Source organism: Dendropsophus ebraccatus, chromosome 12 (assembly GCF_027789765.1).
Source record: "Dendropsophus ebraccatus isolate aDenEbr1 chromosome 12, aDenEbr1.pat, whole genome shotgun sequence".
Lineage (NCBI taxonomy): Eukaryota > Metazoa > Chordata > Amphibia > Anura > Hylidae > Dendropsophus > Dendropsophus ebraccatus.
The window spans coordinates 83,643,774-83,659,523 of NC_091465.1; the positions used below are offsets into that span (position 1 = coordinate 83,643,774).

At 43.5% G+C, this 15,750-nt stretch overlaps 1 protein-coding gene across 3 annotated transcripts in view; it reads left to right on the plus strand.

Annotated features, from left to right (window-relative positions):
* Window positions 1-13,450, plus strand: part of LOC138768551 (phospholipase A2 inhibitor and Ly6/PLAUR domain-containing protein-like) — a 71,429-nt gene extending 57,979 nt beyond the window's left edge. The window contains exons 1-7 of one of the 3 annotated variants that reach the window (XR_011359166.1): window positions 335-475; window positions 2,095-2,239; window positions 9,546-9,662; window positions 9,897-10,043; window positions 10,381-10,521; window positions 10,609-11,857; window positions 11,908-13,450. Coding sequence is in view for 2 of the 3 variants with exons in the window: in XM_069946453.1 (XP_069802554.1) it covers window positions 2,188-2,239; window positions 9,546-9,662; window positions 9,897-10,043; window positions 10,381-10,521; window positions 10,609-10,799 (648 nt within the window). In the remaining variant the exon portion in view is untranslated. Of the gene's footprint in view, window positions 1-334; window positions 476-2,094; window positions 2,240-9,545; window positions 9,663-9,896; window positions 10,044-10,380; window positions 10,522-10,608 lie in introns of those variants that run through there. The other 2 variants (XM_069946452.1, XM_069946453.1) reach the window with 2 other exon arrangements.
* The last annotated feature ends 2,300 nt before the right edge of the window (window positions 13,451-15,750 follow it).

Below are 15,750 nucleotides of genomic sequence, written 5' to 3' on the forward strand. Positions count from 1 at the left end.
AGGGACTTAAGTGTCAGCAGTTTGGAACATGAGTTGCAGCTGACAGGTGGCATCTCCCCATCCTGCGGACGTCATTATTTAAAGGGGCCTGACCTGTGGCCATGAGTCCGCTCCTATGTATATTGTACAGCAGCCTGAGACCTGTAGTGTTCCCCACCCATTGACTCTCCGGCTGCTGTAGAGAGTAGACCCCCTCCTGTGAATTCCTATTCTTGTCCCTTTAAGCTGCCGTTCTGCGCCTGTCTCTCAGCTCCGTTCACATGATACAATGCATCAGGTTTATTTTGGGAAATGTCAACATTGCCCAGAGGAGTCCGCCCCGAGCCCACCCCCACCTCCCTGACATTCTCTGTAATAACTTTATTGAGCGCTGTATAGATATACATATATACCCCTGGGTGTCGGTGTAACTCCATACGACTATTATGGGATATATCTGGACTCTGGGTCACGTCTGAGCCGCCGTCTCCCCCCTGTGAGTATTATCTGCAGAAGGGAATTTCCAGTATATATCTTGTCGGGTTTCCCAGACTACAGAATAGTGATTGGGCAGATTTTACTTTAAGGGGAACTCCACCTGTATTTTTTTTTTACTATGTTTCATCCCATTAACAAGCTTCTGCTCATGAATACATTATTAAAGGGGTAGTCCACTCAAACATAACTTTTGATATGTTGCTGCCCTTGGTGAGACTAACAATTCCTTCCATACTTGTTATTATCTATTCAGTCTCCTTCCCCCAGTTCTCAGCTGCTGTTTTCCTCTGAAGACACAAAAGTCTGTGTGTGAGCTTTACTCTCTGTCTCCCCCTCCTCCCCCCTCCCTTCTGAGACAGCTCCCTGGCAGGCTTTATCTGCAACATTGTAGCTTCTTTGTAATGCTGGGAGGATTAATCACATTGAGTTCATTAGCAACTTGTCCTCAGAATAATCCCCCCAGCATTACAAAAAAAGCTACAATGTTGCAGATACAGCCAGCCAGAGACTTATTACATCAGCTGTCTCAGAAGGGAGGGGCGGAAAAGGCTGACACCTATATTTTTCAATAGGACTAAGTTGCAATACCATACACAGACTGAGAATAAGAGTGGTGCTGTTTCTCTATGTTTCCTTATCCTGGATAAGCCCCTTAGTGGGGTCTGTAAGGCTTCTTGGGTGGAACCTGTAATGGAGACCCCCAACAAGGGTCCTATACACATATCGCTCATAAGGCCAGGTAATAGGGACAGTGATCAGCCGATGAATGAGAAAATCAGTTAACCCTTTAAAAATCCTTGGCTGTCAGCTGCACATTTCCCCGTGTCATGGAGGATGTGTGACTGACGGCTGCACACCACACAATCCAATGGCAGCTAGTGCAGCCCCCTGCGGGATTACCGAGCCGTATAACAGGCTGATCATTGTGATTGGCGCTTCATTACAATGTGACTTGGTCCATGTAACAAGGCCCTAGATCGTCTTCATATGTTCCAGCTTCATCAATGTGGCACAGAAATCTGACAAATCTGTAGCCTGTCTAGTTTGATTAAAGTTGCCTGTCTAGTCTAATTAAAGTTCAGATGAACTTTTAGTTGTTTTTTTCATGCTATACCGTACTTCAGAATTTTGTTGGTACACCATTTAAGCCACACCTCCTCAATGTAAAGCCACACCCTTTCCTTATAAGCCACGCCCCCTAATAAGCAAAACTACAATTCCCATCATGCCTGGACAGCCAAAGCGAAGCTTTGGCTGTCCAGGCATGATGGGAATTGTAGTTTTGTGATAGCTGGAGGGCGGAAGGATCCCCATCCCTGCTATAAAGTAAGTGTAGATAAAAGTGACTGCAAACCTTGTCCTATCAGGGATATGGGATGAGAGCTGCCATAGTGGCTGTCATATGGGCTGTCACCCAGCTTTCCCAGGAACAGATATAACTAAGAATCTGTAAACTCTTCTTTTTTTTTTTTTTTTTTTTTTTTAATGCTGGGGCTCTTTAAATTCTCTTCATTCTGGCGCAGGGTCCCTTTAAATGACTTAATGGATTGTGGGTAGGGCATGTTTTGGCTTCATAGTCTTAAAGTTCTTGCATCTTAATGTGTCCAATTGTTCCAGGATCCTCCCTCCCGGATAGATCAGTCGGTCCTCCTCTTGTGTCCCACAGGCTGGTGGAGCCCTGCACTGCACCGCAGCCTCCTAAGCCTCAGGATGGGCTCCCTGATCCTCACCACCTGCATCCTCTCCTCCCTCCTCTCTCTGGGTAAGAGGACAGACTTTCTAGAATATTCTGCATCCTTATCCTCCATCCCCATCACCTGCATCCTCACTCATTATTATTATTATTATTATTATTATTATTATTATTATTATTATTATTATTATGTTGCTGTTATTGATACTTTGTATCTATTTTGTACCCCCCCCCCCTTGTATATCTCATCCTCCCCTGTATACGCTGTATATATATTTTTAGCTCTGCTGTTATTCTGCAGATGCTGGCTGCGCTGTTCCTGGCGGGTAGCAGCGTGGCTGGGATCTGCAGTATCCTGCACCATGCAGAGGGAAGGGGTGTGAGCGGCTCCTGCAATCCTGATTACACCGTCTCAGATGAGAAACCTGCCGGGGATTTGTGGCTTCTGACATTTTACGGTCTAGACGAAATGTAGATTGCTGCGGAATCTGCTGATGTAGCAGAGCTGAATTGGCACTATGCAGCTCAGTTACAGGACAACTTCAGCTCTGCTACGTCATAGCTCCAGAGTTAAAGGGACACATGGGAGATAGTAAGAATACGGTATCATTTACTATGTTTTTACCTCTATCTTAAGTTCTCTTTATATTATCAAGTTTATCTGTTCAGAATAGGAGTAAAAGCCATTTACCATGCACAGATATCCGGCTACCCATGAGTATATAAGGCCACACCTATACTATGATATACCACACACCTTCTCCTAGTGGACACTATTGGTATTGCATGCATAAGACATTGCTCTGCTACGCTGCATAAATATACCAAAATCTGAGTAATATGGCAGCAGAATAATAAAATATTTATTAGTATATTAGGCGTAGCAGCTATAGGAAGCATATAAGCATATTATAGAATAGTATAGTAAGTATAGCAGCTATAGGAAGCATATTATAGTATAGTACATTAGGTGTAGCAGCTATAGGAAGCATATTATAGTATAGCAGCTATAGGAAGCATATTATAGTATATTATAGTATAGTACATTAGGTGTAGCAGCTATAGGAAGCATCTATGGGGGACCCTGCATTGCACAAACAGCCTATTGATGTGTAATGCTTTATTTCACCTGGGGTGGCGCTGCAGGGGATTTATAAACTTGTTCTTGAATTTTCCAACAGACAGCAGCTGCATGTAATACCAGTTGTGTCCACTAGGAGAACCTATCATAAATCATAATATAGGTGTGACCTTAGTCATAGGTAGAGGAATATCTTATTAAATGCATTGCACAAACAGACTATTGTTTCCAATAACAAATGTGTAATGCCTGTTTTCACCTGTGGCGGCGCTGCAGAAAAGTGTAATTGTTTCCAAGTTATCCAACAGATGGGTTGTAAGTTTGAGCTATCCAGCTACCCAAGTAAGGCCACACCTGTACTATGATGTATGAGACACGCTCTCCTAGTGGACACTATTGGTACTGCATGTATAAGTTGTTCTTCATTGCATGAATATAAATTTGCGAAAATCTGATTGATATGGCAGAATCTTACTCCGGAGGACTCTGCATTGCCCAGAAAGCCTGGTGTGTAATGCTTCATTTCACCTGTGGTGGCGCTGAAGAAAAGTCTTAACGCTTTTTATAAGAGATAGCGCCCGATCACATAGGAGTTACTGTATTGATTGGGGATATCCAGTAAGGCCACACCTATACTATGATTTATGACGCACATTCTTCTAGTGGACACTGTTGGTACTGCATGCCTAAGACATCCATTCACTTCAAATATACAAAAATCTGATAGATGAGGTGTTTGAAAATAGTTAGATATGTAACCACGGCCGCTATAGACACATTCTTACTCTGAAGGGCCCTCTATTGTACACCCAGATGTCTGATTTCAATATACTGTACATGTAATGCTTCATTTCACCTGTGGTGGCGCTGCAGAGGAATTTATACAATTTTCCTGAGATTTCTGACACCAGATCACTGGGGCTTCAGGCATCCAAATAACTTATGATCCACCCAACTTTAGGGACTCTTCTAGAAAAGACCATCGTCCATAGAGTGGCACCCCTTGAATGACATATACTGATATATAACATACATAGTCCAGTACTGACATGAGGGTAATCTTCACATGGTGCTGTTTGGCTCAATGACGCAGAGGAGAACAGTGATATATTCTGCTATGTTACTGTTGATAGTCCCTCCAGTAGCACAAGAGTCGCCGACCACCTGCCTATCAATCCCCCCCATTGTCATGGCTGGACATTGACCCCTTATTCTAGTCTTCTCTGATATGACATCTGCTTTAATTGTGATGGAATTAATAAATTACAGTCTATTGTTCTAACTCTCGCCCCACAGATGTGCAGCAAAGCCAATGAATATGCAATGATGCTAATGTATGCAGATGGGCAAAAGTTCACTGTTATATTTAACCCACTGGGTCTGGGCAGTGTGGTCATCATGGTGGTTAGGCTGTGTGGTCCCTGCAGTCCTATGTAAAAACCCAGGTTACACATGTTGATACACAGAAATGTAGCTGCATTTAACCAGTTGAAGACTGTAACACATTAAATACTCAGCTCTGCTACATCTGACATACTTAGCTCTGCTACATCTGACATATTCAGCCCTGCTACATCTGACATATTCAGCCCTGCTACATCTGACATATTCAGCCCTGCTAAATCTGACATATTCAGCCCTGCTACATCTAACCTACTCAGCTTTGCTACATCTGACATATTCAGCTCTGCTACATCTGACATATTCAGCTCTGCTACATCTGACATATTCAGCTCTGCTACATCTGACATGCTCAGCTCTGCTACATCTGACATACTTAGCTCTGCTACATCTGACATATTCAGCTCTGCTAAATCTGACATATTCAGCCCTGTTACATCTGACATACTCAGGTCTGCTACATCTGACATATTCAGCTCTGCTACTGTACGTCTGACATACTCAGCTCTGCTACATCTGACATACTCAGCTTTGCTACATCTGACATATTCAGCCCTGCTACATCTGACATACTCAGCTCTGCTACATCTGACATATTCAGCTCTGCTACTGTACATCTGACATACTCAGCTCTGCTACTTCTGACATATTCTGCCTTGCTACATCTGACATATTCAGCTCTGCTACATCTGACATACTCAGCTCTGCTACATCTGACATACTCAGCTCTGCTACATCTGACATACTCAGCTTTGCTACATCTGACATATTCAGTTCTGCTACATCTGACATATTCAGCTCTGCTACATCTGATATGCTCAGCTCTGCTACATCTGACATATTCAGCTCTGCTACTGTACATCTGACATATTCAGCTCTGCTACATCTGACATATTCAGCTCTGCTACATCTGACATGCCCATCTCTGCTACATCTGACATATTCAAGTCTGCTACTGTACATCTGACATACTCAGCTTTGCTACATCTGACATATTCAGCTCTGCTACATCTGATATGCTCAGCTCTGCTACATCTGACATATTCAGCTCTGCTACTGTACATCTGACATACTCAGTTCTGCTACATCTGACATATTCAGCTCTGCTACATCTGACATACTCAGCCCTGCTACATCTGACATACTCAGCTCTGCTACATCTGACATACTTAGCTCTGCTACATCTGACATACTTAGCTCTGGTACATCTGACATATTCAGCTCTGCTACATCTGACATGCTCAGCTCTGCTACATCTGACATATTCAACTCTGCTACTGTACATCTGACATATTCAGCTCTGCTACATCTGACATATTCAGCTCTGCTACATCTGACATATTCAGCTCTGCTACATCTGACATATTCAACTCTGCTACTGTACATCTGACATATTCAGCTCTGCTACATCTGACATATTCAAGTCTGCTACTGTACATCTGACATACTCAGCTTTGCTACATCTGACATATTCAGCTCTGCTACATCTGATATGCTCAGCTCTGCTACATCTGACATATTCAGCTCTGCTACTGTACATCTGACATACTCAGTTCTGCTACATCTGACATATTCAGCTCTGCTACATCTGACATACTCAGCCCTGCTACATCTGACATACTCAGCTCTGCTACATCTGACATACTTAGCTCTGCTACATCTGACATACTTAGCTCTGCTACATCTGACATATTTAGCTCTGCTACATCTGACATACTCAGCTCTGGTACATCTGACATATTCAGCTCTGCTACATCTGACATGCTCAGCTCTGCTACATCTGACATATTCAACTCTGCTACTGTACATCTGACATATTCAGCTCTGCTACATCTGACATATTCAGCTCTGCTACATCTGACATATTCAGCTCTGCTACATCTGACATATTCAACTCTGCTACTGTACATCTGACATATTCAGCTCTGCTACATCTGACATATTCAGTTCTGCTACATCTGACATATTCAGCTCTGCTACATCTGACATATTCAGCTCTGCTACATCTGACATGCTCAGCTCTTCTACATCTGACATACTCAGCTCTGCTACATCTGACATATTCAGCTCTGCTACATCTGACATACTCAGCATTGCTACATCTGACATATTCAGCTCTGCTACATCTGACATACTCAGTTCTGCTACATCTGACATATTCAGCTCTGCTACATGTGACATACTCAGCTCTGCTACATCTGACATATTTAGCTCTGCTACTGTACATCTGACATGCTCAGCTCTGCTACATCTGACATATTCAGCTCTGCTACATCTGACATGCTCAGCTCTGCTACATCTGACATACTTAGCTCTGCTACATCTGACATACTCAGCTCTGCTACATCTGACATGCTCAGCTCTGCTACATCTGACATACTCAGCTCTGCTACATCTGACATGCTCAGCTCTGCTACATCTGACATGCTCAGCTCTGCTACATCTGACATACTCAGCTCTGCTACATCTGACATGCTCAGCTCTGCTACATCTGACATGCTCAGCTCTGCTACATCTGACATACTTAGCTCTGCTACATCTGACATACTCAGCTCTGCTACATCTGACATGCTCAGCTCTGCTACATCTGACATACTTAGCTCTGCTACATCTGACATATTCAGCTCTGCTACATCTGACATATTCAGCCTTGCTACATCTGACATACTCAGCTCTGCTACATCTGACATATTCAGCCCTGCTACATCTGACATACTCATCTCTGCTACATCTGACATACTTAGCTCTGCTACATCTGACATACTTAGCTCTGCTACATCTGACATACTTAGCTCTGCTACATCTGACATACTTAGCTCTGCTACATCTGATACGGCTACTTCATGAAGATGAATGGTGACTGAAGAGGCCCCTAAGAAACTTAATAATAGATTCAAAGCTCAAGTTCTGGCTCTGATTGGGTTAATAAATTCTATAGCCAATCAGCATGAAGCTTTATTATACATACTTTATACATTTTTAATTTAAAGGGCAAAAAACTGGAAATGTAAGCCCCTCCCCTGGAACATCCCCAAAAGCGCACCCTATGTATACATCAATTTATAGAAAACTCAAACTTATATACACATAGAAATGGATCCAGAATACAGTACAATAATTAACTCGTTATTTACCACGTCCTTTCAAATGTAACATGCATAACATGGTATGCCTCCGCATAACAACTGGATCCTTCTGGTGCACCCACATAATTGTTAGACCCCCAAAGTTTTCCTACATAGTTGATATATCCCCTTAGCAGCCTAACATGGTAGCCATCCCCCTTATTGTGCCCCCATATAGTAGTTAAACTCTGATGCCCGCAAAAAGTAGTTAGGTCCTATTTAGCCCCATATAATACTTAAGCCCCTCTGGTGCTGCCACATAATCAGTAGGATTCTTCTGGTGACACTTGAGATTAGTTAGGATCCTTTGGTACTCAACATAGCAGTTAGCCCCTGTTGTTGCCCCATGTAGTAGTCAGACCCCCTAACATGGTAAATTGCCCTGCTGTTCCCATATAAAGGTAGAACCCCTGATGCCCCCACATAGAAGTCGGGCCCCTCTTTGTGCCCCCACATAATAGTTTCACTTGGCATCCCCATGTGGTAATTAAGTCTCATTGGTACCCCTACATAATAATTCCTTTTCTCCCCACATACTGTAGTAGTTATTCCCTCTTTGTGCGCTCCCATAGCAGTTAGGCCTCCTTGTGCCACCACATACTAATTAGGTCCCATTTGTCTCCCTAGATACTATAGTAGTTAGCTCCCGCTAGTGTCCCCACATACTGTAAATGTTAGGCTCCCTAATACCCCCCACATAGTAGCTGCATCTTCCTGGTAGCCCAACATAATACTGATGTTGCACCTTAACTCAAATACTAAATTTTTATTTATGTCCCCATATAGTAGGTTGGTCCTCCTTGTGACCTCACATAGTAGTTAGATATTTCTTATGTCCCATATAACAATTTGGTCATCTTGTGCCCCCACGTACTAAAGCTCTTATGTGTCCCACTTAGGCCCCCATTGTTGACCCCACATAGTAGTTAGATCCTCCTTGTGCTCTCACAAAGTAGTTAGGTCTTGTTGTGCTTTTTTGTAGTAGTTAGATCTCCCTTGTGCTCCCATATAGCAGTTAGGTCCACCTGGTGCCCCGTCTAGTAGTTAGGCCTCCTTGTGCTACCACAGAGTACTTAGGTTCCCCTTGTTATTTTACATGCTACAGAATTTATAAAAACTGTAATAGTTAGGTCTCCCTTTGTGCCCCAACAAACTGTACTAATAGGCCTCTTTGTCCCATCACATAGTTGTTAAGCACCCCGTGTGCCCCACATAGTTGTTAGGTTCCCCCTGTGCCCATACAAGGTAGTTAGGTTTACTTTGTGCCTCCATATAGTTGTTAGGCCCCCATGTGTTCTACATAGTAGTTATGTCCATCTGGTGCTCCCACATAGTAGTTAAGCACCCCGTGTGCCCCACATAGTTGTTAGGTTCCCCCTGTTGACCCCACAAGGTAGGTAGGTTTACTTTGTGCCTCCTTATAGTTGTTAGGCCCCCATGTGTTCTACATAGTAGTTATGTCCACATGCTGTTCCCACATAGTAGTTTGGTCCACCTTGTGCTCCCACATAGTAGTTAGGTCCACATGATGTTCCCACATAGTAGTTAGGTCCACATGATGTTCCCACATAGTAGTTAGGTCCACCTGGTGCTCCCACATAGTAGTTAGGCCCCACACTGGAATTCTGTTGTCATCAGCTGTTTTAAAGTGGAAGTGACAGAATTGGGAGACAATGATTCCCTGTCCTGCCATACTTTCCAAAAGATGAAAGCAATACTGAAAGCGGAGCTTCAAATTACATATAAAGTTTCATCCTTGTTTTTTCAGGTCATTCCCTCACTTGTTTTGTCTGTAGAAAGGAAGGAGACCTGTCATGCGCTGGAGAAGAAAGAGCTTGTCCTAAGGACTATGTGTGTGCTGCCACCGCCACTATCACTATTATGGGTAGGAGAGTTTGCTTCTTTTTTGCTTGTAAATGTTACCCCTAATTATAACTGCAATTGTAATACTCCAGCACTCAGAGCTCGCACTAACCTGTACCCCTTGCTTGTTCAGCATCTGATATTGATGTGTGGGCATTGGATAACACTATTCTATGCTACTCTGGTGGTCCAACAATTTTCATTCTTTACCCATAACTTGTTCTTACTTTCCCCGCGTTGCTTCTATTCTTCTCAGATGGGATGCAAACAAAAACATTCACCAGGTCATGTGAAAGACGGAACGCGTGTGGAGTCGCTGGGACTATAGCCTACCAAAGAGGACAGGTCAAAACAGCAACATCCTGTTGTTATACGGATTCCTGCTATCCTTCTACCCCCGTATGTAAGTTTTAGCGGGCAAACCTAATATACTTATACATAGCAATGGCCTAGGTAAACCATGTGGCTACTATGGGGCCCTTATAGGAAGGGGTCCCATGCTGTAGGGCCCATCTACTTTACTGTTGGGATTGATCTTTGCTATGGTATTCCTCTCTTCTGTGTACGATACATACAGAGCATTCTAGAATGTGATGAAAGTAAAGCACAATGTAACAGCGCACCCGGTGGCCATTCATGATATTGCAAGTAAAATATCAGAAACTGCAATTATAACTAAAAATTAGAGCTATGATCCTATAGCTGGATTAGCAAACTGATGAGGCTGTTCCTATTTTCAGTGCCCATTGATGAACATCGTAGGAATGGCCTGACATGTTCTAGCTGCACAGCCCACGATTCAGCATGGTGTTACGGAAAGGAATCCATCGAATGCACCGGACAAGAAAACAAGTGTATTTTCATGAGTCACACATATACAGGTAATTTATATAGATATACCACTCCCCATATCAGGAGTAGAAACACTCAATGTTATAATGATACGACTATATGTTCATGTCTTGCAGGAGCAAAATACAGCAAAAACGCCTTCCGTGGGTGCGGAACTAAAGCAATTTGTGACCTCGGAAGTCAAAGTCATAACTATGGGTCCGTCACCCTCCAAACAGACATCCGCTGCTCAAACCACGGCCCCGGCGTTTACTCCAGTGTCTTCATTTTGCTGGCCGCTGTCCTCTCATCCACATTTCTTTTCTAGCCTGCTCCTCAGGGGCGGAGCCCTACAAGTACACACCTACACAGTGCCGCCATTATCTGCAGATGGGAGCACAACATTTGCTGGCGTTACTATGATCAATTATTATCAATTGTATTGTTTTTTTTTTTAATCTCGAGCACTTACCTGTGTGCATTGATATGAATATGCTGTGCATGAGACAAGACTTCACTGCAGGTCACTGTGTACATGTCTGCTATGGCCTCACCGGGCCCTCAGCCTCCAATATTTGTTGGTACCATGAGAAGAATATTGGCCTGTGTGCATGCAATTTACTGATATAGCACATCAAGTACTATAGTCAACTACTTATAGACACTTTAAGGATTTTCTATTAACCATAATCACATCCTTATATCCTATGATCTGTATTACAGAACAGTTAGGGTTAATGTCACTCCTAGAAGGGTTAATCCTATCCCTACAACCCGATACCCCTACACAGCTAGGGCTAATACTCATACTTACCCTGTGCCCTAAAACTCTACAGATACAGAAGGTTAACACTCATACTTAACCTCTTCCCCATAACTCTGCAGATACAGTAGGGTTAATACTCATACTTACCCTATGCCCCATAACTCTGCAGATACAGTAGGTTTAATACTCATACTTACCCTATGCCCCATAACTCTGCAAATATAGTAGGTTTAATACTCATTCTTACCCTATGCCCCATAACTTTACAGATACAGAAGTTTAACACTCATACTTACCCTCTTCTCCATAACTCTACAGATACAATAGGTTTAATACTCATACTTACTCTATACCCCATGACTCTACAGACACAGTAGGTTTATTACTCTTACTTATCCTGTGACCCATAACTCTACAGTAGGTTGACACTCATACTTGCCCTATGCCCCATAACTCTGCGGATACAGTAGGTTTAATACTCATACTTACCCTATACCCCATAACTCTACGGATACAATAGGTTTAATACTCATACTTACTCTATACCCCAAAATTGTACAGATACAGTAGGTTTAATACTCATACTTACCCTGTAACCCCTAACTCTGCAGATACAGTAGGTTAAATACTCATACTTACCCTGTAACCCCTAACTCTGCAGATACAGTAGGTTTAATACTCATACTTACCCCATGTCCCATAACTCTACAGATGCAGTAGAGTTGGCCTTAATGCAAATCTAGAATGTCCTACCTATAAACCTATATCCCATACTACAAATATTAATATTAATGCTAATCTTGGTTGTAACAACCCCACCCTATATTCTATTTTGCACAAAGTGGGTATCAGGGTTAGCTCCAGTCTGATATCTAATACAAACCCTGTACCCCAATCTCTATATCATTCATATATCGCTTGTATCATTCATATAGCTTAGGGCCACCTGTTCTCAGCTGGCGTATGGAAAATTAAAGGCAAAGCTGCATGGGAAAAAAATATGCAAATTAAGAAAAACAGGTGTCTCTCTGGTGCCACCTACAGCTACAATAAGGCAATGTTTGACTTATGCCTTAGTCTTGTTCTAATACACCGTAGAGCTATTAAGTCCAATTCTAGAATACAATACAATAGTTTGTCCCTGTTGGATAAAAAATGTTCCTATGAGTCTTAGCCCTAAGATATTATGTAAGCCGTACATATCCAAAAAAGAATACATTTACATATGGGGTTTTCTTTAACCCTAAAAGAAGGTTACAGTAGGGTAGTACAAAAATGGCTGCTTTCTTCTAGAAACAGCGCCACCCCCTGTCCACAGTTTGGGCCTGGTATTGCAGTTTGGCTTGATTGAACTGAATAGGCCATGTGTAGACAGATACGGCACTCTTTTGGGGATAAAAAGTAGTTGTTTTGTAACCTTAGATGACCCACTGAACCCAAACTCTTATCCACATCTCTACGCAGGGGTATAGTTAGGAATCACAGGGCCCCATAGCAAAGAAATTTAAGGGGCCCCTTCCCCTACGCACAACATAAAGCACTGCATATTTATAACAGAGGTCAGAGGTTATCAGAGCAGTGAAACAGAGATCTCTGTCTTCTGCTTGTTAACCCTTTTTTGTGTTGCAGCATGTAAGTAAACATTGGGTCACTTACACACTGCAGTACATAAGGGGTTAAGCAGAAGGACACATGCTCTTACCTTCTCCCCCAGGCCCCCCTCCTGCACGGGCCCCATAGCAACTGCCTATGCTTTTTGCCAATCATTTCACATTTTCCCCTTTCGAATTGCCTTGTGCCTTTTCATACATTCAGCATTTGCTACTGACAGACTGAGAGGACGTGAATGTGTTTACGGGACGTTTTTGTACTTCCATGAAGTCCGGCTCCGCCGGATGATCCTTACTTCAAATTTGAAATAATTGGCGACAGACCCAGAATTTTTTCTGGGAAGTTTTTGGCTTCCCTCCACCGGTCCTTGGATTCCGGCCACCACAAGGACCACAAGTGACGCATTCACTGGATCATTGGGGGTGCGGGGTTCCTAAGCTTCTTGTTCCGAGTGTCTGCTGTACTACTGATGCGATGTCACAGCCAACGCTCATCCCTGCCTGTACTAAGCTGCCACATTACTCCACCCTATGACTTGTCGATGTTTTATGGTTTGACGTTCAGCCCATACATTCTCTTATTAAAAGCCAAAAAAATCTAAATTGGTTTATTTCTATGAGAGGGAAAGAAATGAGAAGGAACAGAATTTGGAATTTACTTCTATTTAAAAATCCCCAGTCTTCCAGTACTTATCAGCTACTGTATGTGCTGCAAGAAGTCTGACCCAGTCCTCTCTGCTGCCACCTCTGTCCATGTCAGGAACTGTCCAGAGCAGGAGAGGTTTTCTATGGGAATTTGCTGCTGCTCTGGACAGTCCCTGACATGGACAGAGGCGGCAGCAGAGAGCACTGTGTCAGACTGGAGAGAATACACCACTTCCTGCAGGACATACAGCAGCTGATATGTATTGAAGCACTGGAGATTTTTTAAATAGAAGTAAATTACAAATCTCTGGCGCTTTCTGCCACCAGGTGATTTGAAAGAAAAAAATATTTGGTAAACTAACCCTTTGATATATCTACTTTACAGAATATGGGTTTTGGTTTGTGCAGTGTGATAATTTAACCCCTTCACACCTATAAATCGCTTCTCAGATCATCCGCCATGACATCCTGCTTCAGCAGTACGATTGGTTTAGCACAATAGAGAAGAAACATCACATGACCTATATAAGTTAAGTTTCACCATGTTTGTGCTTTGGTTCCTGTCCAGTTCCCTTTGGTTTACTCAGTGTTAGATGTGGGACAGAGGTCGGCCGTGTCCGTTGTCACCACACATTCTGCCCGTTCAGCATAATCCATTGTGTGATGGAGTAACAGCAGAAGGACGTCCATGTGCCCAGCCACACAGGGGTGACATCCATCTCATCTGCCTCTGATCCCAAACTGGGCTCCCGGTATACAAGGTTACAGGATGGTGTCTGCAGAAAAGCATCAATTTCTTTCTATATTTCCTTATGAAGCGAGTTGTGTGTGCGACCCGGACGCTGAACTAATAACATTCCTGGAAACCCCTGTGTGGGGAGCCTTATCCTGGAAGCCATGACAGACGACACATGTCCTATACATATCACTGAGCTGTTAGTACTCTTGTATTACCACTAGGGGGGACCTCTGTCCTATGTAATGGCTCCTACATCATCACACCAGCAAGGGGCAGTGTGTCCTCCTCACATCATCATACCAGCAGGGGGCAGTGTGTCCTCCTTACATCATCACACCAGCAGGGGGCAGTGTTCCCTTCACATCATCACACCAGCAGGGGGCAGTGTTCCCTTCACATCATCACACCAGCAGGGGGCAGTGTTACCTTCACATCATCATCATCACCACACCAGCAGGGGACAGTGTGTCCTCCACATCATCACACCCGGAGTGTCAGTGTGTCCTTCACAACACATCACATCACATCATTACACCAGCAGGGGCAGTGTGTACTCTACATATCATCAATCCAGCAGGGGACAGTGTGTCCTCCACATCATCATCACACCAGCAGGGGGCAGTGGTGTATTCTTTCCAGTCTGACGCAGTGCTCTCTGCTGCCACCTCTGTCCATGTCAGGAACTCTCCACAGCAGCACTGTGTCAGACTGGAGATAATACACCACTTCCTGCAGGACATACAACAGCTGATAAGTAGTGGAAGACTGCAAATTAATAACTATAACTTTGATTTATCATTTCATCACTTTTTTCTCCGGAGTGCCCCTTTTACCAGCAACGTTTTGACCCCTAAGAGTCTATGTCAACGTACGCTTAACAAAGAGCCTTAGGCGTCGACAGGTTGCAGTTATGAGTATTCCTTAACTGGATGCTGTGGGACAAGTTTTCTTCTTACTGAGACTTGTACAAACATCTTGCTTGTTCAGGGTCTCAATGCTCAGACCTCTACTACATCCGGCTCCCGGCATGGTGATGACGTCATGGTGTCCTGTCTGATCTGGGTCAGCGTCCTCCATCATCATCATCATCACTTCCATTAATAGCATAGAAAGCGATTCCCACATTGTTCTATGATCAGGAAGGGAATAGAAAAGATGAAGCTGGATGCACATGCACTGGATGTATCTACAGCAATGGAGGGGACACAGAAACTTTATTAGGCTCCACAATGTACAACCCAACCAAATAATTCTGGTAAAAGACGATGACATGCGGATGAGGAAGGCGGAAGCAATGGCGGGGTTCATGTCCTATAACATCTGGTGTTGTATGGATATCATAGAGAAGTGATGGACGGCCAACTCATACACCTTCCCTATAGCAGGGGAGTAATGTGTAACCCAACAGTCTGCCCTAATGTGTCCATCCACTTACTGAACAGAACCAAACATGGCGTCCGTCAGGTGGACCCCCGCCGATATCATGTGTATGCAGCAGGGTGACAAGGGGGGGGGGGGG